Source organism: Pseudopipra pipra, chromosome 15 (assembly GCF_036250125.1).
Source record: "Pseudopipra pipra isolate bDixPip1 chromosome 15, bDixPip1.hap1, whole genome shotgun sequence".
In the NCBI taxonomy this organism is placed as follows: Eukaryota; Metazoa; Chordata; class Aves; order Passeriformes; family Pipridae; genus Pseudopipra; species Pseudopipra pipra.
Window position 1 is genome coordinate 7,272,157 of NC_087563.1, and position 22,981 is coordinate 7,295,137.

A 22,981-nucleotide genomic window follows, 5' to 3' on the forward strand; every position below is an offset into this window, starting at 1 on the left:
CCTGGAAGGCAGTCCCGTGCTGGGAACAGTGTCGAAAATCAGACACAGAGGTGGGACAGACTGAAGGGGTTTGGTACCTGCCTTAGAGATAACGAGGTGTGGCAGAGCCCTGGGCTGCTGTGCTACGTCCCTGGGCAGCCAAACCCCTGTGTCTCCTCTTCTTGTGTGAGTTTGCTTCAGAAAGTGGCCAGTATCCCATGGGAAATTAAGGAGACTTTCAGTATTCAGAGTGTGATCACATTGCAAGGACAAGATGCACAAACTAGGTGCAGCTGACTGCAGCCCCCCACTAACAACCTGCCTCCAGCAAGCCCCTGGCTGTGTTTGGGTTTAGGTCTCCTGGTGTGGTAGGGAATTACACCCCAGCTGCTGCTTCTGGGATCCTGAGCCACAGTTGCAGTCCAATACCTGTTTTTAACCCGGAGTAAAGCAGACAGAGGAAAGCTCACATTGCTGGTGGTAGTTTGGGAAATACTGAATGGCAGTATTCCCAAATGCTGAGGAAAACACACCTGGTCTGTCCCTGTGTTTCCCAGCCATGGCTCACAGTCTGACAGCAACGGTTCCCAGCTGAAAATCATAATACAATTAAGGAGCAAACAAAATTCATTTTCCTGACACTTCAGCAGCAGAAGCCCCCAGCATTTCCCTTTGTTTGGGCACTGCCTGGTCCCACCAGCCCTCAGCAACACACTGGCGGTGGTGCATCCCGCTTGGTGTGACCTCTCCCATGACATCTCCTGATTGATTCCCCTCCATCCCTCCGAAGCATCAGCTGCAGTCAGTTGTGGTTCAGCAGATGTGGGAGTCGAAATTGAGACAGTTCATCAAAGTTCAAAATGAAAAGCAACATTGGCTTTCAGAGCAAATCCTCCAATGGAGACATTTAATAACTGTCAATATTTAATAAAACTGCTCTGCACATCCTGTCAGGTTTATGTAGATGGTGCAGTCACTGCTTGGGGCAGCTCTGACTTGGTGCTTCTCTTATTAAGGTTTGTTTGCCCACATTATTTGAAGCTCCTCTCTGACATCTGTGTTACCCTGGTGTGGAGCTGGCCTGAGGGAACAGCAGCTTAGATAGGAACGCCCACTCTGTGAGGATGTGAGGAGCTGATAGGAATGTCCTCTCTGTGGGGACACTGTGAAGAGCCATGTGCTGTAGCACTCAGAGGAGCAGTGGCCCTGTGAGGGGATACCTGCCCTGGCTCAGCAGGCACATGGGAATCCTGTGCATTATCTGAAGCACCAGGGGAAGCCAGAGGGGAGACTGGGATCCCGAGAGCAGCTGGTAATGCCAGCAGAAGCAATCCTTTTTGGAAAGGATGTGAGAAAGTGAGGAAAAGCCCCGCTGGGGGTTCTACAGTTATTTCCCTTTAGCAAAAGGCATCGGGCTTTCCACTTGTTTTTGAGGAGCCACCTGTGATTGTACCTGCCAAGCTCCTGAACCGCAGGCTCAAGGCACAGCCCCCTTCCCTCAGGACCTGCTCCACCTCATCCTTGCCCTGCTGACTGCACTGCTGCAGCGCTGCTGAACGGCTGTTCTTTGCTGAAAGCAGCTTCAGCTTCGGGTAGAAATAAGAAGCTGCTGTGATCAGGCAACTCACAGCTGCACCTTCACTCTCCAGCACTGCAGGAGTGTCCCTGCCACAATCCCTCCTCCCGTCCCCGTCGGTGGGCCGGCATTGCTGCCTTTGGGGGAGCCCCAGCCAGACTTGGCACTGCTGCTGCTGCTTCCCAGGCACGGGATGGAGAGGCCGTCGGTCCCCCGAGGAGCAGGATCACTCCACGGGCTGTGCAGCCCTTCGGAGCCATCTCAGGGTTCAACCAGGTCGCCACAGAGAGGGGGCTGGGAAGGAGGGAGGGCTGGCAGAGGGACCCGAAGTGGGCAGGGCAGCACCCGCTTGGTGCCAGAGAAAATAGGTTCGTTGTGTAAGAGAGAATTAGTGCTCAGAAATCCTTTCCATGAGCTCAGCAGCCCAGATCTGCTTCTGCAGCAGGAGCAAAGCCACACAAAAGCCTTCAGCTCGAAGCAAAAATAGCTGCCCCAAGCCCCTGCCCTGCCTGGCTGCCAGCTTTGGTTCACAGACCCACCTGGGGACTGGGCAGCACCACCTGTGTGTTGAGACCCCTGTCCTGACATCACCTCTGTGTGTGTGTGCTGGCACCCCTGGCATTGCCTTTGTCGGACCCTGGTCAGGGCACTGATGTCACTTTCAAATCTGTAAATATATTTAATTTGGAACTTTATTGGTCTCCTTCAACCTGTGATTTATTCAAAGACTGATCAGATCAAATCTGTAAGTTGCAGTGGCTATAAAATATTTACATTGATGTCAGTTATGCTGCCTGCCAATTCCTGGAGAGCAGAGGGGCTGTGCCAGGGGCCCAGGTTCCTGGGCTGTCCATAGGATCAGTCTCCAGTGATCCTTCCTGCATATGGCAGTGTAGTTCCAGGGATGCCTGCTTCCATCCCAGGAGCTTCCCACGGTGCTGGGACAGGGTGGCAGGTCCCTGACCTGGGATCAGGGAGCTTCTACCTCGTCTAATGCCAGGGCTTGTCCTTTCCTCTTCCACAGTTTTTGAAGAGCCTGAAGACCCGAGTAACCGGTCATTTTTTTCTGAGATCATCTCCTCAATCTCCGATGTCAAATTCAGCCACAGTGGGAGGTACATCATGACCCGGGACTACCTCACTGTCAAGGTGTGGGACTTGAACATGGAGAACCGGCCCATCGAGACCTACCAGGTGAGTGTGGCACGGCTGGGCACCTGCAGTGGTTGGACACCAACTGAGCTCCTTCCTGAGCCATGGCCTGGGCTGACGTTTGCAGTGGCCCGTACACACCTGCTGGGTGGGAGCTTTGTGCCTTTAGATGGTGGAAAGCAAATGAAGAGTTGTTAAATATGGGCTTGAGTGGCTGTTTGAGCTGTCAGCACATCCCCAGGCTGGGGGTGGGTAAGGAGGGGAAGCTCAGGTGCTGACGGCTGGGACAGCCAGGTGGGAGGCCTTGTGCAGAGCAATTGCCCTGTCCTGCCGCCCTCTGCCAGGGGATGTACCACTGCCCAGTGCTGTCCAAGCCATATGTGGAGTGTGCCTGGAGGTTTCTAAAGGAGAAGGGTGGCTGTGGCAGGGCACAGGGTGCCAGGCAGTGCCCAACGTTGCCAGCTTGGCTGTGGCGAGTGTGGGGCTGGGCTGGGTCCATCAGCTCCCAGTGATCTCAGGGCTGGATCTACCAGTCACTGTGCTGTGCTGGTCAATGTGGGGAGCTCATCCCATCCCTCCTGCTGGCAGGTCCATGACTACCTGCGGAGCAAGCTCTGCTCGCTCTACGAGAACGACTGCATCTTCGACAAGTTCGAGTGCGTCTGGAACGGGTCCGACAGGTGAGCGTGTGGTGGTGGGGCTGCGTCTGGCCCAGGGATGCTCAATTTGGGGTGGGATGAGGGGTTCCACAGCCCCTGGCAGCCCCTTCCCTGGCCTTTGCCTGGGTGCAGGGTCTGGAGAGGTGCAAGAGGGACTACTTGCACCTGCAGGCTGTACGTGAGTCTTGCTAGGGTTGTCTGAGGGTCCCACTCTCTCCTGGATGGGATCAGCTGTCTCCCACAGCTGGAGAAGCATGGTGATAAGTTTAGCTCCAGAGTGCCAAAATCTGGGGATGATGAGTATCCAGGTGTGACTCACACTGAGCCAGGCGACAGGAAGTGTTCGAGGCTGCCTGACCTGGCAGGGCTGACAGATTTTTTTGTCTGAGCCATCAGAGCGAGCTGACGAGGCTCAACTGGGCCTGAGCCAAATTCCAATTCTTACCAGATCTCATTATGCCTCTGAATGTTCAGTCTGCCTCTTGGTCACCAGCAGTTTGCCTCTGAAAAGGTGTGAAAATCGTCTGTCCTTCCCCCTCACAGTGTCATCATGACCGGCTCCTACAACAACTTCTTCCGCATGTTCGACCGCAACACCAAGCGTGACGTGACGCTGGAGGCGTCGCGGGAGAACAGCAAACCCCGCGCCATCCTCAAGCCCCGCAAGGTCTGCGTGGGCGGCAAGCGCAGGAAAGACGAGATCAGCGTGGACAGTCTGGACTTTAGCAAAAAGATCCTGCACACAGCTTGGCACCCCTCCGAGAACATCATCGCCGTGGCAGCCACGAACAACCTGTACATATTCCAGGACAAGGTTAACTAGGAGGACCAGGTGTTCTTTAGGAGTCTCATGTACTGATACCAGTAAACACATGGTTTCAACTGTTTCTTTTCTTTCTTTCTTTTTTTTTTTTCCCTTTCCTTCCTGTTCTCTGTTCAGTTCCTGCTCTGCAGATCGCGGTTGTGCAGAGGAGCACTGGGGCACCCCTACCCAGAGCCATGGGGGGCACCCCACAAGACACCAGATTTACACAGGGAGAGCTGAGACGTGGTTGGGAGTGTCAGGCCCGGCTATCCCATGTCCCCAGGCAGCAGTGGGGTGGCAGTGACCCTCCACTGATGGCCGAGGGGGTGATACAGGGGGGGCTGTTGGCTGGGGAGGAGGGTGTGGGGCTAACACACCGTGACCCCTGGGCAGCTCTGGTGACAGTGATCCCGCTCCAATTGTTTTAAACTTGATCCCAGAAATATTCCACCTCTTGTGTTGAAGATTGGAACGTCGCCTCCCTTTGCCATTTTCCACATTTGTCTTTTTATTACAATTATTTTGTGTTTTAACAACAGAGACAGCAAAACCAAACGTAAAATGGAAGAGTTCAGTTTTGCAATGGACGAGCTTAAGGGGGGGGATGTGCTGCACCCTCAGATCTGTCTGCTCCAGCCAGGCTGCCCCCTCACCCCCAGAACCCTCCTGAGGATTTGGCTTTGTAGATACTGTGGTGCCTTCTTTGGTATATGAAATACCTTTATAAACGATGCTTCCGACCTGCATTGATCGCAAACCAAACCGACCCTGGGCTCTGCTGCAGTTCTGGGCTTTGCTTTGGTCATTTTCCTCATTCTGTTGTGAGCTCTTGCATGTCGTGACTGACTCTCTCTCTCTCTCTCTCTTTCTCTCTCTCTCTCTCTTTTTTAATTAATTTATTTATTTATTCAATTTTTTTAAAAGATAAAGTATAAGTTGCTAATTTATGACCTTCTAAAGAAGAATCCAACCGTATATTGCTGTTAGCCCCTGACTGTGTCAGAGAGAGGCTGTCTGCGGTCCTACATTATAATAACAATGATAATAATAATAAAACCAGTAACTCTTTCTCTCTGCATGGCGAGGCTGCCTCTTTCTACTCTACAGATTGGCCAGGTCCCTCTTTTACTTGAGCAACTGTTCAATTAAAAAAAAAAAAAGACGACTGGATTTTCCATAAATCAGAAAACTGCTCCTGCAGCAAGAAGCAAATGAATAAACGAAGTCAATATAAAATCTAACACTGTCACTTTGGCAGTGGCTCTGCAGGGGTGACCCTGCTGCCATCCCTCCTGTGGGGGCAGTGGGCACCCCCAGCACCCATCGCCTGGAGGGGCCGGGACACGGCTCGCCGAGGGCCAGGTGCCTCCGGGACAGCCTCTCTGCAAGGATCCTGGAGTGTCCCGACCAGGGAGATGAACTGCTGCACACCCATGGAGCGCATGGACTGCCTGGAAAACAAGGAGCTGGGCAGCCGCAGGGACCCCTCGGGGTGCGGAGCTGCTGGGATGTCCTGGCCCCGCACACCACCTTCGGAGGAGCCATCCCAAGGCAAAAACAAAGTGCACTGGCTTATGGATTTATTCCAAGGGATGGCTTTCAGGAGTAACTTTTTTTTTTAAATGAAATGATAAAATAAAATAGCAAGAGTAAATGAACCGTTTTTTAAGAAAACGCTCTTTTTTGGTTCTGTAAGGAAAGCCTGCGCTGCGGTGTCAGAAGTAAAGTTGTCCCAAACGTGTCTGTGTGGAGTCGCTGCCTGTTGTGCCTCTCGCGCGTGGGGGACCGTGGCTCTGCAGGGTCCGAGGGCCCCTGGTCTGAAGGTGGCTGCCAGTCCTGTGCTGAGGGGTCCCTGAGACCCCAGGGATTCTCTGGGTCCCTCTGAGGGTGTGGGACGTGGGGCCCTGTGGAACGTGGGGAGTGGGAGCACCTGGACCTCCCCCACTCAACAGCAGAAACCTCGGTACGCGCAGCCCTGCAAGGAGCTGCTGGTTCCCCCCACAATCCCTGTCCTAATTCTGGGCTGTTCCTGCTGATGAATTTAAACAGCAGCCTTTAATTAGCAGCTGCAGGGCACAAACTGTGCTGCCAGGGACATGTTCCTCAGACACTCTTTTACCTCCACATTAACTATGGGACCTTAATCAATTGAAGCAGCATAGATCCAGCCCTGGCTCTGCTCTGGGGGTTGCAGCATGTCCTGGGTTGCTGAGCCTGGTTGCTCCACAAGGCAGAAATGAGTCTGGCTTTTCAAAAATAGAGTTTCTTTCCCTTCCTCAAGCTTGCTTGGATTTCACCTCTGCCCTGCTCTAAGTGCTTGGCCACAGCAGCAGCCCAAGGGCAGGGCCAGCCAGGGGAGCTGCTGGGCTGTGACAGGAATGGTGCTAGGAAATTTGCCAGCATCCTTTAAACCCAACCTTCTCTCTGAATGAGGTTCCCACAGGCTGTCCCTGCCTTTGGGGACACAGGGGACCCTGCCTGAGGGGCTGCCAGGGGGGACCAGCTCTGTGGTGTCACACATCACCCACACATCCTCCAGTAGCAGCATTCCCCGCCCCAGGGCCCAGCCTGTGGGTGTGATTGCTTTATCCACAGAATAAGCAGATAAATAAATGTTAATGAACATCTGGTCTCCATAAACCAGATCAATTAAAATTAATAGCCATCTCATTCATTTAATGAGTTAACCATATTCTAAAACAGCCATAAGAAACACACGGCTTCCTGACGGGCCACACCAAGTGAGAGGAAATCCCATTCCTGTGTACCACCATCAGCAGCACAAATCCCTCCAGGCTCTCCCAGTCCTTGTGAAAGAACAACCCTTCTCTCTTGATGTTCAGCCTGCAAGTCCTACCCCTGGCCATGAACACCAACTGCTGACAAAAAAAAAAAAAAAAAAAAATCACTTTCTCAGGGAAGAAGGGGCTCCTTCCCCAGCCCTCGGCCAGGGGAAGAGACCCACATCAAACACAGAAGCAGCAGAAGGAAACTTTGGCTCTGCCAGCCCTGCCAGCTCACATTCAAGCAACAGATGAAAGCACTAAAGGAGAGTATCATTCTGCTCACCTCCCTTGCCCACACACTGACCCCACACTGCTCAGTGCCACGGGCCCTGTTCTGCCAAACACATCCAAGAATGTAGGCGGTATCACTTCAGTTGTTTGCTTTACTCATAAATTCACAAGTCCAGCAAAATTCAACAGAAATCGGGATTAGGCCTGTACAATCCATATATAAAAAGGGTTGGTTTATTGTAGTTCAAATACATAAACTGAACAATCCCAACATTTTCAAAATTAAACTTTAGAAACACAAGTTTAACATTCAAAACAGGAGTATAGTTTACAAGAATTGCCCAGAGAGGGAATCCACAGTCTAATCCAGAGTATGTAAAGATCACTTTATCGTAAATAAAAACGTGTTTATACAACCGTCCTGGCCTGCTCGGTCACCTCTGGGATGCACCAAGTGTTTCCAGCTTTGAGCAAAAGTTATTAGACAGATCTTCACTTGGGCAGAGCAACCTGACTGCTGCTAATTGATGGCTGGGGGCAGGAACAGAGCAGCCTGTGAACAAACCTAGGTTCGTCTCTGAGTCCCAATTCTCCGCTCAGCTCCAACCCTGGCTTTAACGGATTTAGTTCCATTCCCAAGGGTGGAAGCAGAGAACTGGGACCGGTGTTTCCAGGGCAGGCTGTGATCAATAATTTAAGGTATCAGAGCATGTCACCTCCTCAGCCAGGGACTGCAGGAACCATGAGGCAGCTTGTGGCACACACGTAGGACACGCTCAAACCACGACGTGATCACGCCTGGGACTCACACGTATGACAGTGCTGAGAGGAAAGCCCCAGGTACCAGACATCCACACCTCACACACCCCGCCCCGAGACCTGCAGTCACCAAACAGCCCCACACCTTGGGATTTGTCAGTCATGCCCCAATTAACTCATAAATACCTTTAACGTGGGGCTTTGTTGTTGTTTCCCTCCCCAGAGACCATTTTATGTTCACAAAAGCTGCTCCTGCCTCTGCTCCTCAGATGTTTGAATATATTCACGGCAATGGATGTGTGTAACCTGACAGATGGCTCATGCAAGCGTTTGGATTTAACAGACACCCTTGGATTAGGAGCATTCCGTAACTATTTCGTGGTTCTCCGTGTGGGCTCGGAGGCGGTGGGCGGCGGGGGCGGCCCGCGCCGGTCCAGGTCATCCACGTAGGACACGATGAGCTTGCGCCGCTCCTCCGGCACACAGTCCAGCACCAGGTACCGCTTGTCGTTCTGCAGGATCTTCTCCACGTCCTTCAGGTGCTGATCGGACTCCTGGATCAGCTTTTTGGATCTGAAAGCAAGTGAGAGAATTATCACTGGAGCATAGTCCGAGAAACCAGGATCCCCCCCGCTCGGGCTCAGGGAAGCTGCCCCACCATAAGGAAGCACAGGGACAGGCCAGGCAGGGAAGGGTGCAGGGACCTGCCCTTTTTCTGAGCTAGAAAGTTGTCCCATTAGGTTGGGACTAGGCATGTAGCAGTGCTCTGGGCACACGAGACAAAGGCTCGTTGCCTACATTTGTGCCGCATTAATTAAGCACCATGAAAGACTTAAGTAATTTAGACATCAACTTGTTTATCAACTAAGTTATCAAATTAGACATCAGTTTGCTGCTTTTTATATGGCAAAGCACAAAAAAAGCCACGGTCCCCACCTGTAGGTGATGAATTTGGTCTCTTTGAGCAGCGTCCGGAAGTCAGCTTTGGCAGTGATGTATTTGTCTCGGATGTATTCCTCAAACTCCCTTTGCTTTTTCTGGAAGATAAAAGTTAAAATCAAATCACTGAATGCAGCTCCAGTACTTCCTGCAACTGAACACACTGAACACCAGCAATAATTACATGTTAATTACACTTTTCCTTATCTTTACATTTTAATTTTTCACAAATTGTATGTAACTACTAACATCTGCATTCACACAGAGCACAGCCCAGTGCAGCAGCCACCAGCTCACTTCTCTGTACCCTGCACCACACTGGAAGTTGGCAAGGACAACACAAACCACTTACCCTGTCACTCGAAGAGAATTTAATGCACCTTGGATCTTCTTTAATTATTTTTTTCACTTCCTTCCATGTTGATGTTAAAGTTATCTTTCAAAAGAAACAAAAATAGTTAAATTAAAAGAAAATTAGATTCTAAGAATACAGAATGCAAACACTGCTACCACTGAAGCCTTTAAGTATCTCCCAAGTGCACTGAGAAAGTTGCTGCTGTATTTAAGTGTTGGGTTTTGCTTATTCATACTATTACATTTGTATTTTTAACTAGTAGATTGTATATACTGGCTTTTCCTTTGTATTTTGAGATGGCATTTTTCAGGTCAAGGTCCTCCAAATATCATTTACTTCCCAAAGTCTTTTTCTAGCACATATTCATGTATATGAATGTGTTGTTAAAAGTTACCTTCAGAAAATCTGCCTCTAAACTAAATTAACTAATGCACTAAAAATGAGGTAAAAACTTCCAGGTTAAGTGAAAGCTGCCTGAAGTTAGCACAGAACTAAAAGAAAGCAAGCCTCACTAAACCCCCAAATGCATAAAATCAGGGATGGATTCCACAGCATGAGCAGGCTAAAAGTTCATGTTTGGCAGCACTAGATAAAGCAGGAGATCAAAACAGATGAACTGGGTAAGACTATACTATGGTCACTAAAGCAAACACCCTGGATATCTGAAAGAGTCAGAAGCCAGACAGTGAAGAGTATCAAATAACTCAGTGCTGAAGAACTAAAAAGATGAAAAAATCACTGATTAAAAGCTTCTATGAAAATCAACTGTGTGTCCAAAATGGCACTCCAGAGAAACAGGTAAGGAAACATAATGAACAGATTTTGTTATGAAGGAGAAAAGAGAGTGTTGAAGCAAAGGGGCCCTGGAAGTAAACCCAATCAGACTGTGGGACAGAAAAACACAAAAAGAGAAACCCCAATGGGCTGCAAAGATTTTCAGTTTGAACATCAGCAGCTCTTACCGCTGAAGTTTCATCCAGAAGTTGCCTGAAGTGTTCCCTCTTCTTTTTGGTAAGTGCCTCAATGTGTTCGTTAAAGAGCTTCTCTTTCTCCTCTCTCTCGAGCAGGGACCCCGACTCCCAGCGGTGATCTTTGCGCAGGGTCCTCCTGGTGTCAGACCAGGACACATCTGAAGAACGCACCTGAGCCAGAGAGGATTCGCTTTTAGACCAGTTTTTCTAAAGTTCATTGATAATTCTTACATCCTTATTTTTTTATTATTTATCTTGTTTGAAGTTAAGGTTAAAATGAAAGATAAACCCCCAGCTTTTAAAAGGAGACTGTAGCAGGTGCCTCACGAACACTGAACAGGCAGTGGCAGAAGGAATCCCTCTACATCGGTTCGAAGCAGATGGAGATGCCCACTGACCCGGCTGAGCATTCTCAAAACCAGGAGATTCCAGCACTCTCTCCTCTGTGCATAACACCCTGTGTTCACCTGAGTGCTTGGAAAGGCATCCTCGGAGATTATTATTTCCAGAGACAACGGGAGCTCTGCCAAAAACCTCAATGAGATTCCATCTCTGTATAAGCTGAGCTCCAAATGCCAAAAGGCTTTCACAGGGAGCACCAACCTAAGCCTGCCCTGACCAGCCGAGGGGCCTGTCCGTGCCTCACCATGTCCGAGAGCAGTGCTTTGAAGTTCTGTATGGCCTCTTCCCGCTTGTGCTGCTCCCGCTCCCGATCGATCTCCTTGGTCTGCTCCGAGCGCGCTTTCTGCACCTCCCGCTCTCGCTCCCGCAGGCTCGCCTCGATCCGCGCCTGTCGCTCCAGCTCCTTCTCCTTCTCAGAATCTAAGTTCTGAAATGCAGGAACAAAGCTTTCTCAATAAAAACAGCACAACACCTTTCATTAGACAGGCAAGCGAACTAAAGGGTTATCAAACTGAAGGCAGCTTGGAACAAAATACTTCAAAGGGATTTGGGATCCATGGATTACAAGATTTTGCTTCAAAGAGCTGTGCTGTAGCATTACAGGGTTTACACAGGGGAGAGGCAAGCTTGGCCACAGAACTATTCCCAGAAGCACATTGTGTTCAGCAACAAACTCAGAATAAGGAGGGACAGGGTGATCACTGTTGGCCCAGTTTTACATACTCAACCATTAATTGCCTGGAAGAGAAAGGTAGGAATACTGGACTAAGAAAGAAGCAGCAGTGAAAGAACTATGTATGAACACAGATCCCTGAAGGAAGCTCAGCTCATAGGGAAAAATCATGGCAAGGGAAACGCTGCCCATCCTAGGAGGAAGTAATCAATGTGGTGTCTGTAGTTTCTGGAGTTTTACAGCCAATTTTCCAACCAATGGTTTCACAGGAGTCTCTGAGGGATAAATTCTCCCAGATATTGTGTGTGTGCACGCAGGTCCCATGCACACCCCACCAGGGACAGAACTCCTAAGTTCCAAGCTGCCATGCTGAGGTACCAGCACAGTAACTCTGCACTGATTTCTGTTCAGCAAGGATCAGTCTCCCCACAGCACACCCCCAGCCACGCTCCCCATGCTCCCTGCTGACCTTGGCTATTTTCTCGATGTACTGCTTGAACAGGTCCTCCCTCTGTGAGGAGCTGTCCACCGCCTTGTACCGCGGGTCAGTCTCCACTTTGTCCTTCACTTTGCTCCAGCGAGACTGACTGTCCAGGTGGTGGTTTGCCAGCAGCTCAAAGAAGTCCATTTTGATCTGTTGTACAGACAGAAACAGAAAGACAACACTTGAGAAAGACACTTTGATATCCCACAGTTTGCTCTTATGAAAAAAGGAGTCGACTTACCTCCATCAGAGGGAGCATATTAACATTACATACCATTGCAATTTAGAGAAATCACTAAAACTCTGAATTTAGCCATAACTGCAGCCCAAATTCACTGTCCCTTGGGACAATTTTGCCAAAGCAGATACATTAAGGTGATCTGCTACACTTTAGATGAATTCTATTCTTTAAAGAACAATCCACCAACAGAGTTTTTATTATTTTCCTCCAATTTAAGCTTGGTTTTGAGCTTTTATATATATCAAATTAACAAGTTACTGATGCTGCATGATAGCATTTTGCACATCAGTACTCCAGAAGCCATACAGCTTGCAACAGGGCTCTAGAGAAATCAGGTATTTATGGATTCATCCTCCAGGTGTACAATGAACAGAGGTGAATGCTTGGATCTGCCGACAAAGAGCAGTGTCTTAAGATGGATCTAACCAATAAAGAATTACCCACATTAAAATTAAGTAAAATCTAGAATTAAGTAAATTATATTTAGGATGGACATGCACATCTATATAAAAGTTTAAGGAAACATTTTAATCTACTTTGTCAACTGGAAGTGGCATGTCAGCACTCTGCCCACAACAACTGCCATAGCAAAGGCTGGCAGAGGATCAATCATGGCAGGTTTTATTTCAAAACAACCAGCAACATGTTTTCATCTGAAGTCCCAGAACCAGCAATTGTAATGGCAACTACTGTGCCTTTATTAGATATTTTGGTTTCTGGGGCAGATGATCTCCCTGTTCCTGCTGCACTTTATGTCCTTGGTCACCACTGTATCCCCGGCAGGCTGGTTTGGCACTTCAGCCTCCCCCTCCCGGAAGCAGAGGCGAGGGGCTGGGTCACCTCGCTCGCCAGGGGCCAGGGAATGCTCAAGGGCCCTGCAGGCAGGGAGAAGGGTTCTGCCTCCACAGCTCCCCACACCCTGCTGCATTCCATAGCACCCCACATCCTGCCGGGATGCAAACTAAAGCTGGTTTTATGGCACAGGAATTAAAAACCCCAAATCTGGGAGGACTGGCCGTAGGTTATTTGCTCCTTATCTCCCCTCCTCATCCCTTAAAAAACAGAAACCAGCAGAAGCAGTTTAGCTGCAGAACACTGAGGTTCCTTAGGGAAGGGAGCAGATGGACAGAGCAGGCTCCAGCTTGCCAGAGACCTGGCACATCCCCATCCCCTAAAATGTGTTTAGCTACAGAACGCAGAAACGGAAGAAAGATCAGCACCAATAGTCTGCAGCTTTGCCCACGAATAATTTTAGTTCTTTGCAATATTAACATATAAATATAAAAGGCTCTATAGGCTCTTTCTTTACTATCCCAAAGGAGACTAAGACAGTAAAGCAGAGATCAGAGAAAAGCCCGTTAGTGCCAGTGGGATGTTGTGCTACAGCTACAGCACTACTGCTTTATCTTGCAGGAGCTCAACAAAATGCTAAGCAAACTGTTTATTCATTGTAAAATTAAGAATGTTGTTTCAAAACATCTTAAAACATGCATGCAGTATTGAAATATGAAGCTTTCTAAGCCATGGCATTTGAAATATTTGTTAGAAACCAAATAGTTCCCAGCTGTTACCACAGAAGTCTCTAAGGTAAGGGTATCTCCAAGCTCCTGCACAAATCACCTGTGCATGGATGTATTCCACAGGATGAGGACTGCACGCCTGCCACACTGCTGGGAACATTGTGGCACGAGTAGCCACACAAACCCTCACCTGAGGCCACCACCACAGGTTGCAGGGAGGTGCTCCCATGGGAGCTGCCAGCAGCAAACCCTCGGTCTCCCAGGAGCTCCTGCCCAGCAGTGTGGCTGCCAGTGGCACCCCTCATTCCCTCAGGAGCTCCTGCCTGGCTGTGTGGGCACCAGTAACACCCCTCACTCCCTCAGGAGCTCCTCCCTGGTTGTGCAGCCACCAGCAGGACCAGCTGTTCCCTCTCCAGCCCCCGACTGGACAGGGATCAGGAGGGCACAGCCAACTCCCTCCCCCAGAATAACCAACGGCAGGCACTTCAGGCCTCAGTGCTCTAAAGCACAGCTTAACACTTCACTCAGGTGCCCTGTGCACAGCACAGGTGTTGCCACATCATTTCTATTTTAAAAAAAGAAGGTGAAAATGTCTCAAAAAATTGAGTCTAAAACATCTCACCAAGGAATAACCTTTTCAGACCCCAGCTCTGGATGGTGAGTTCCATGTGCCTGCACACAGGGACTTGCTCGACCAAGTCGAGTATCACCCAGAGCTCTGGACATGGGGTGGGTGACAGGGGACACAGCCACCAGCACGGGGCTGCAGGGCATCTGCAGCTCAACATTCCAGTAAGTCTGTAAAGTGGGATGTCAAGGCTCATCCACTGCCATGGCTCGTCCTGGGGACATGGAACAAAGCCATGTCCCGGGACAGCACAGGATCAGCTTGGTCATTGTTATCTGCCCACAGTCCCTTTCCTGATATCCCCAAGCTCCCCCCATATTCCTTCTCTCTCTCTCATCCAAGAAGCATTGGCATCAGATTTACTCACTGAAATTAGGCACAGGAATAAAAGCAGGCATTGGAAAAGCTGGCTGCACCATCCCATCCTGTAAGCCATAACTCCATGAGGCAAAAATCAAACATTAGATAATCTAAAACCCTTACGTTAAAGATTTCTGTAAAGTTGATCCTCCCTAAATAAAGAATTTGGACTTTTACGACAGACTGAGAAAGCTTCAGGTTAAATGCCTTAAATTTTCTTTTATGTTTTAAGCACTTTCAAAATCAAAGGAAAATAAGGCTGAAAACATTTTAGGTGTATTTAGAAGTCTTTTTTTTTTTTTTTTTTTTTTTGGCAGTTAACACATTGCAGGTACAACTCTCATCACTTCACAAGGAAAAAAACTAAAAAAATGTAAAGTACCGGAACTGCGGGAGGCTAAAGTCACCACACAGAGATACCAATGCTTTCCTCACTAGGGAATCCCATAATATTTGCGTGTCAGTGATTGACAGCTGTCAGACTGAACTGATTGACAGGCCGCACAGCACATAACTGTAAAGTCTATCCACTTGTTATAAAACAGAATACATAAAATGGTTACAAAAGGCTTTTGGAGAAAAAAAAAACATTATTCAAAGCAAACAAATACAATCTCTCTTCTTTTAACTTTTCAACTTTAGAACAATCATGCAACAACAATCAAGTTAATATTTATTCTTTTAAGTCTTCAACTGCACTATTAAGCTGCAAAAATGCTTTAAAATTCCATATTCACAATCAAAATGCAGTATGTAAAATCTAGTTTTGAACTACATCAGTTCCCCTCTGAAAGCACAATCATTTACTGAAGACAGCAGCAATAAGGCAACATTTGTGAAAATTGAGTACAGAACCAAATTAGATCAGAGCATCCAGATTTTAGAAATATGCAAAGCTTCCTGAAGAATGAAATTGTCCCCAGATCTGTCCGCCAGCACTTCTCTCTCCCAAAAGCACTCCAGGGAAATCTGCAATAACTTCATACTACAAAATAAACATTGCAGACTTCCAAATATCAAAAATGATTGGCCTTCAGAGGTGACCTCCACTCACACACACACAGGGACGTGGCAGTAAGTGGCCCCAGGTTCTGGTGACCCCATTTGATATCCTCTCTCCAGGGGAAAGAGCTGCTCCCCACCAGCAGCAGTGCGGGCACATGACACTGGGAGTTCATTAATCTGTAATAGCTGACCTTTAAATCTAATCAGCAGCAGTTTAAACATAAGATCTATTTACTACAAAAGTCCCTAAGTGTCTGTTTTGAGAAGGAAAGGAAGGATATGGGAACTGTTTGAAATTTAACTGCAGTACCCTCAGGGAATTGCAAGTCCTGCCTGCCTCCACTGAGGGAGCACAGAGGTAATGGCAAGCTCTGGGGTTATAGCCAAAGAGGACACGACTCCTTTTCCTTTTCATGCTTCAGGATAATAGAACTTAATAAAGAAAATAAAATCAAGCATTACTCAGGTTAAGAAGATAATGTTACTTGCTCAGGTAAATAAAAAATTGTCATTATTTAAGCAAACTCAGCTTCACAAATAAACACAATTCAATTCTAGATACTCTAAAAGTCAGTAAAACTGCAAACTTGAAATAGTTCAGAAAGACCAGGGGGACACCACTGAAGTGTTTGCCTGTAGGAAAGTGCAGGCCCATGTCTCAGGGAAGGCTCAGGGAAGCCAAGCACTGGCTCTGTCCCATCTCATTCACACCACTCACACTGCTGGAACTCAAGAGTCCCCTTACCTTCTCTCCCCTGGTCTTCGAGTCTTCCTTCTCCTTCTTTCTTGCCGCTGTGATAAACTCATTAAACAAGGCCTCTCGATCTTTCATCTTTTCAATTGCCTTGAACCTCGAGTCTTTAGCATGCTTGGCTGCAAATTCACTAAAAGTAGTTCTGCAACAAAATGGCAAGTGAACTCATTTGGCAGAGCTGTCTGGGCTGGGAGGCAGGTTCAGCAGGGAAGTACTTCCTCTGCTGCAATACATGCCAGAGCACAACTTAGAAATTCCCAAAAGGCAAATCCTATGGTCTCACTACAGAGTTGCTTGACCAATGAACTCTATAAAAAGAGCCAGCACTCACACAAAAGGTGTTATCAGAGACTTACAGGGGTGGGTTGGTTTGTTCAGATACAGCCACCTGCAGAATAGGCAGGTGCAGAGAGAGACTACAGTGCAACCAAGGAGAAGAAATGAAAAAAAACTCAGTTGTCTACAAAACTCTTCTTTTCTGTGGGTTAGCAGTTCAGCCACCAACCAGTCTGTCCAGGTATTTCACAGCTGTGAAACCAAAAATCTCAGGTGCATTCACTTGCAGCCAAACCATGCTAAGAGTTCACCAGGAAAACCAGTCTTTGGTAGGAGTCCCCACAGAACACTGGCTGTACCAATTCTTCCCCCTTCAGTGCAGAGCCTGAGCTTAAACCACACAGAGCTGAAACCCCTTCAAACACTATGGGCAGAGGCAACAGTCCTGGGCTTTTGACCCATCATCCCACAGCGTTTCCCTGACCGTTCTCTCACCTCCAGGGCCAGATTCCAACCTGTGCAGTAGGTACAGTACTGCCACTTACCTCGGAAAAAAATCACTACTGTGCTTTTTCCAAGCTCTGATGCAAATCTGGCCCCAAGAATACGTGAGACACTTATAATCATAGGAATGTTTTCATCACAGCATGGAAATAATTAGACTTGGAAAATCCAGCCTACTGTTGCTGTAGGGTAAATTGAAACAAGAAGAGAATTTGGTAGCTTATTCAAAAGGATTAGAAAGTGAATGTACAGCTAGATTGAAGAACAAGAGCTGCTCAAGTGAAGTGGAACACAAACTCTTGAGCATGTTGGACTGAGATAGATGATAAAAAACCAGTCTGGCACTCACAGAAGTACAGCAATATCTTTAGACAAACACTGAAACCAGAAGACAAAGGATAAGATTAAACAAGACAGTATTTCAGCTGGAACTCTCTTTCCCACCCCAGCCCATAATCAGGTAAAGAATCAGTCCCAACATGACATACTGGAGATATGCTGGAAGCTGAGGATACTAAAGCCAACATAACTGTTCCTTAAAGCATTTCCATGCCTTCATTCTTCCAGCCTACTACTGAGTTATTAGTCAGATCTGAAGCAATTTAAAAGTTAACATAACACCGTCACCAGATTTCCAAAACGAGTCACAGGAAAAACCTGAGCTGAAGTGAAACAAATGAGCTGTTATTTCACTGGAAAAGAATTAATGCCAGAAGAGCCAGGAGATGCTGAAAGAGAATGCTTTGGAGCTCATCTGGTGACACAAGCACATATCTCATGACCTCTATGTGAGGAAGCTGTGAAATAAAACAATCCCAGAAATGAAATCTTGAATGTACTTTCACTGTCATCCCCTCACTCTTATCACTGCAGTGGGTCTGAATCTGAGGGGTGTGTAATCATTGCTGTATTAAAGCAACCAGAACACTCTATCATATTATCATTAACATATTTTGTAACCAGAGAAACATCCCTTTATCCCCCTCCAAACCCAAGAAACCTCCCTACTACTTCGCAGAGAAGAAGGAACAGGGTTATTAAAGAAACTTGTGGATCCTGAGGCCTTTCTCACAATCCAGGCAGCACGCTGCAGATTTCTTCAACTTGAAATATGTAAATCATTATAAATATGTAAATCATCATAAATCACAAGTTCTATCATTTCATGGATTAGGTGAATATAAGTACATAAAAGAAGATTTCAACGGTATCTGATGATTTTTCTCCTCTTTGCCCATTTTGAACAAGGTTAATCAACCCAATACAACCCAACATCCTGCATTCTAGTAGAGCTTATGTACACAAACCACAAAGAAGCTCCTACCTTGGATTAATCTTTGCTTCTTCCATCATTTTCTTGAAATCCTCCTTGGCCTGCATTATTTTATTTTTCTTCTCCTTGCGCTCTTCCTCTGCTCGTGTTTTCACATACTGATCAAACACCTACAGAAACACCAGTCACCCACAGCAGACACCCAAACGTGACACACAGAAGCTCTAAGTAAGAGGGAGGAAAAATCCCACTTCTTTCCTTCTCTATTTCCTTTCCTCTCACCACAGAACTAACACAGACGAGGCAGAAAGAAGGGTTAGGGACTCTTTGTATCTCAGTATGCAAATGATCCAAGCTGCTGCACATGCACGGTGCTGTACTTAACACATCATCTGAGACCTGGGAAGAAGTTCCTTACACATTCCAGGTAACATTTTCCTGGATCCCATGTTTCAGACACCTCCTGTGTTCTCAAAGCTTTCCATTTCCCTATATCCACTCGAAGAAAAGCTGCTGAAGTGAGAATTTGCTTAACAATAAAAATGTACTTTAGTCTTCCTCCCGACCACTTTTTTTCTTAAATAAATAGCTGGATTATTCATTATGCCAATACTTTGAAAAGATACTGATGACTCTCACCATTTCATTCAGGTTTTGGCAGCTCTCTCACATGTACAACTTTCACTGTATTAAGGTACAAGATCTTCTGACCACAGGAAATAAAACAACTATCAACACTTTCCCTTGCTGGCTTCTTCTGTTTCCAGACAAACCCTAATCATGACAGAAATCCCTTGCAACACTGGAAGGTTTGCAGGAACAAAAACAGACTGAAGATTCAGATAAATCTGCAGTAGTTGTGTCTGGATGGTGAGTGAGTTTGACTTTTTTACCTGTTTCCTTTCTTTCGGGTTGAGCAGCAAGTACCGAGGATCAAACACGATCTTGTGCAGCTCTTTCTCCCATGTTGAAAAGGCAGAGACCTTTAATTAAAAGAAGACAAATATACAAGAGAAGTTGTTCAGTTTTGCTTGAAAACTCCAAGACATCTGATGAAAACAGGGAAACAAACTCATCCTGGAGTTTTTATCACTAGTGGATGATGGAGGCTGTCACAGAAAGTTTCAACACTAATTAGCTCTGAAAACTTCTAAATGATAATACACGCTTAATTATTACTGCTGTGTGACATTAAAACCAAAAAGTACATTGGAAGAAAGCCTTGAGAGGCTGTGTTCCACAAGCAGCTGGAACCACTTCCGTTTTTCAGTTACTATCAAATTTATATTCTAATAGCCTAATTTATCCATCAAAATTGATTGGCATCAAGTAGATTCCAGATTTAGTTAAATAATAGCAAAAAGTCTCCCATTTAAGGATAAGACTGCACAGACTAGAGTGGAAGTTGCTGCTTTTCTCAGTAGGAACATTTCCAAAAACATTAAGGATATGTCCTTCGTGTGCCCTAATTATCTTCAATGGCAACTTCCAGTTAGGTAATTACTTAACTTGGGGAAAAATTGAAAAAAAAAAAATCTGTCTTGACCCTGTTTCATTTCACTTACTAAGAAATCAAACCTTTGCTGTAATTGTATCTTTCTTTGAAATCCGGAGCCTTGTACCAAGAGCATCCATTCATCAGAGGAAGGATGAGATTGCTTCCTTACACCAAAACATTGCAGCTTTGGAATTCACCAAGAATCGAGACCTCTGCCTGAACTTCCCTCTCTCCCTTCTCACACACACACACACACACACACACAGAGGTTTCTGACCCCTCTTTCCAGCAGCATGTCCTTGAACTGCTTCATCCGAGCCTCCAGTGGGACGATGGCTCTCTCCCGAGCAGCTTTAATCTCAGCCTCCATAGCAGCCTCCTTCTCGGAATCGATGTCTTTGATATCATCTTTCCTAGAAAAAAACCCAACATAAAGCGTAATTTGAGAAGCACAACGCCAGCCCTGCAGGTCAAAAAACAAACTGTGCCAGGACAGGATGGATATCACCCATTGCTCCATAAGAACAGGCTTACAGTCTATGAAACCCATTCTCAGACATAGATACAAATGCTTTCCTACTGAGAGCTCAGGAGCCAAGGTACTCCAAATAACTTCAGTGTCAATAGATGACTCCAAGCAATCAGAACACCCTGGCTGCGTTCAAAGGTCTTGCCAGACGTGCAGCAGATTTTACATCAACAGCACTAATTTTCTGATCTCCTCTTCAGGGCCACGAGGCACTAAGGGAGTTTGTTCAGACAGGGAACACCTCAAGATCTTCTGGCCAAGTGAGCTGTTTGTTGATTTATGTTCACTAAGAGCAAAGGCCCTTCACCCCAACAACAACCAGACCTTACTCCCAACAGCTCCATGACTGTCCCTAGGAGCACATGACCACAAATAACATGGCAAAACCACTCGTAAAACAGTGTAAGTATATCACATATATCACTTCCAAAAGGCAACCAGACCAAAGGACCTAAACCAAATTCTTAAACCTTTATAACAGAGTGAAAATAGAGAAACCACTATGAAAATCTAAGTGGCTGGATATTCTAGCAACAAAGTCTTGTGCCCAGAAATCAACAAACAACAGAAGCAAGTTATTTAAGACAAACTGCACTCAAAATATTCCTTGGTTTCACCAACTTACACCATTTATTTCCAAAAGACATGCTATTTCCTCTCTGCATATGTTTCAGCTATCTCAGGGAAATATCAAATACCTGAGCTGCTGAGCAGCAGAAAGCTGATGATTGTGTTCCCCAACCCTCTCAGTTCCTGTTCTGCTCTGCTGGACACAGCATACACATCTCAGGTTACAAACTTCAGTTATTTTACCTACACGGACTGCCTGGCATTGAAAAAGCAAAAACTTACTTGCGCTTTTTTATTTTAATAGGCTCATCTTCGTTTGCTTCCTCTGCAGCTTCGTGCTCTTCTCTAACTGTAACAGATTTCAAAAACACTTTAGATTTTGTATTGATGAAAGGTTTGTAATTTACAAGTGAAGGCTCGTGGACAAACTGAGGACAATGTGTGCAGCAATCATGTTCTCACAAAGGGAGACACGTGGTTCTCAGTCACTTTTGGAGTTACACCAGGGGAATTTGGGAGCAGGACTAGTGGACTTGTGATCAGCTCGGGGATTTAAAATGACAAACACTGACCTCTTATTTCCAGGGAAAAACAACTCAGGCTAAACAGTCTAATGAAGCACATTTGGAACTCCTGATTACCCACTTGCACTTTGCTCTCCTCCGGCTACCAAATCCACATGTCATCCCAGGATCATTTACTAGAATTCAGGCCAGAGAGAAATCTCATCTCAGCAGCTCCTTGAATGTTCTCTGTTCTTGGCAGTTGTTTCCAAACTCTACTCTAGTTGATGGTCTCTAAGTTAACTCCTCTTCTGTGAGAGTCCACTTGTACATTATGATCAATCTTTTCTGGCCTCTTGCTTATAACACGAACACATTCCCTCTTTTTAGTCAGTAAAAACTGTGGGGTTTTTCAGCCTGTTGGCATTTTACAGAACAATTAACCTTGTTAGCATCTACTTTCTTCAAATGGGCTGTTTTTTCCCCAGAGGACTCTGCAGTCTGCATTCCCACCAGCCTCTTACAATGCACATTTACACATATTTTCAGTGTGTCCTTACATTTCTGTCACTTATTTAAATGTTACAAGCTATGGAAATCAACACAAAACAAGTGAGAAGTTATACTCAGGTTTCCTACGATGGCAACGAGATTGCTCTTACTAAGTTTTTTTCCTTCTTCCATTCCTTTTTTGTGAGGAGGTTCCTGAATGATTTTGTCCACGTCAGCTCTCCCGATGAGGTCGTCGGGTCGGTCCCACATGGACAGTCGGGTGGTGGGGTTATAGAAGAACACACGCTCATCCCCCGTCCACACCACACACCTGGGGGATGGGACAGGAGGGCTCAGATTACCTTGTCTTCACTCACTAAGTAGCCATTACCATGTTCATAGACTGAAGCACAATGGCCACAGACCCAGGTTACACTGATTTCACAACTGCCAGACATTCCTACTGCCCAGCTGGGACCCCCTGAACTGCTCCTTTTCTCTGCTGGCAGATTTGAAAATGCAGTAATTGAAATTTGACACTGAAAATGCAATTTTAAAAATGCTTTTTTATCAGGAGCTTTTTAAGAGGAGACTCAGCTCTTCTCTGGAAAAATGTTTTAGAGTGTGGAATCAGATTTTGGGATAAAATTAGCTCATCTCTTCAATGCCCCACAGACTATGAGAAAAAGCAACCTCAGGATCTTGCCAGATTTTTGTATGTCATGGGATAAAAGAATCACAGAGGCAATTTAAAGGGAGACAGTTTTAAATACCAAGCATTATTAAAAAACAGCGATAGCTAAATTGCAAAAAAGAAAACAATATCACTTTCCCCTCGGGAAGATTTTTACCTTTGTCATGCAAACACATAGAGATGATTTACATATATTACAGCAGGAGTCACCCTCCTGACACCACACAGGCACCTGAGCAGTTTCTAGGCTAACTTAAAAAAAAAGTTTATTTTGGCCAGCAGCTGCAGCTATTTGTTTCCTAAGGCACAGGTCAAGAGAAGTCCAGGATTTTTTTGGGGGGAGTAGTATATCATACCAGATCA

The 22,981-nt window shown here is 46.4% G+C and overlaps 2 protein-coding genes across 10 annotated transcripts in view; one reads left to right on the forward strand and one right to left on the reverse strand.

Annotated features, from left to right (window-relative positions):
* The window catches only part of PPP2R2B (protein phosphatase 2 regulatory subunit Bbeta), a 66,900-nt gene extending 60,988 nt beyond the window's left edge, over positions 1-5,912 (forward strand). For all 3 annotated transcript variants that reach the window (XM_064671642.1, XM_064671644.1, XM_064671643.1), the window contains 3 exons: positions 2,580-2,749; positions 3,296-3,387; positions 3,910-5,912. In XM_064671642.1, the coding sequence (XP_064527712.1) occupies positions 2,580-2,749; positions 3,296-3,387; positions 3,910-4,189 (542 nt within the window). In that variant the 3' untranslated portion in view covers positions 4,190-5,912. The remainder of the gene's footprint in view (positions 1-2,579; positions 2,750-3,295; positions 3,388-3,909) is intronic.
* Positions 5,913-7,322: 1,410 nt separating this feature from the next.
* TCERG1 (transcription elongation regulator 1) overlaps positions 7,323-22,981 on the reverse strand; it is a 30,647-nt gene continuing 14,988 nt past the window's right edge. For all 7 annotated transcript variants that reach the window (XM_064671636.1, XM_064671640.1, XM_064671638.1 and 4 more), the window contains 12 exons: positions 22,095-22,255; positions 21,212-21,278; positions 20,108-20,243; positions 19,226-19,315; positions 18,384-18,502; positions 16,271-16,421; positions 11,757-11,921; positions 10,859-11,041; positions 10,204-10,383; positions 9,239-9,322; positions 8,884-8,984; positions 7,323-8,520 (listed from right to left, as the gene is read on the reverse strand). In XM_064671636.1, coding sequence (XP_064527706.1) covers positions 8,319-8,520; positions 8,884-8,984; positions 9,239-9,322; positions 10,204-10,383; positions 10,859-11,041; positions 11,757-11,921; positions 16,271-16,421; positions 18,384-18,502; positions 19,226-19,315; positions 20,108-20,243; positions 21,212-21,278; positions 22,095-22,255 — 1,639 coding nt within the window. In that variant the 3' untranslated portion in view covers positions 7,323-8,318. The remainder of the gene's footprint in view (positions 8,521-8,883; positions 8,985-9,238; positions 9,323-10,203; positions 10,384-10,858; positions 11,042-11,756; positions 11,922-16,270; positions 16,422-18,383; positions 18,503-19,225; positions 19,316-20,107; positions 20,244-21,211; positions 21,279-22,094; positions 22,256-22,981) is intronic.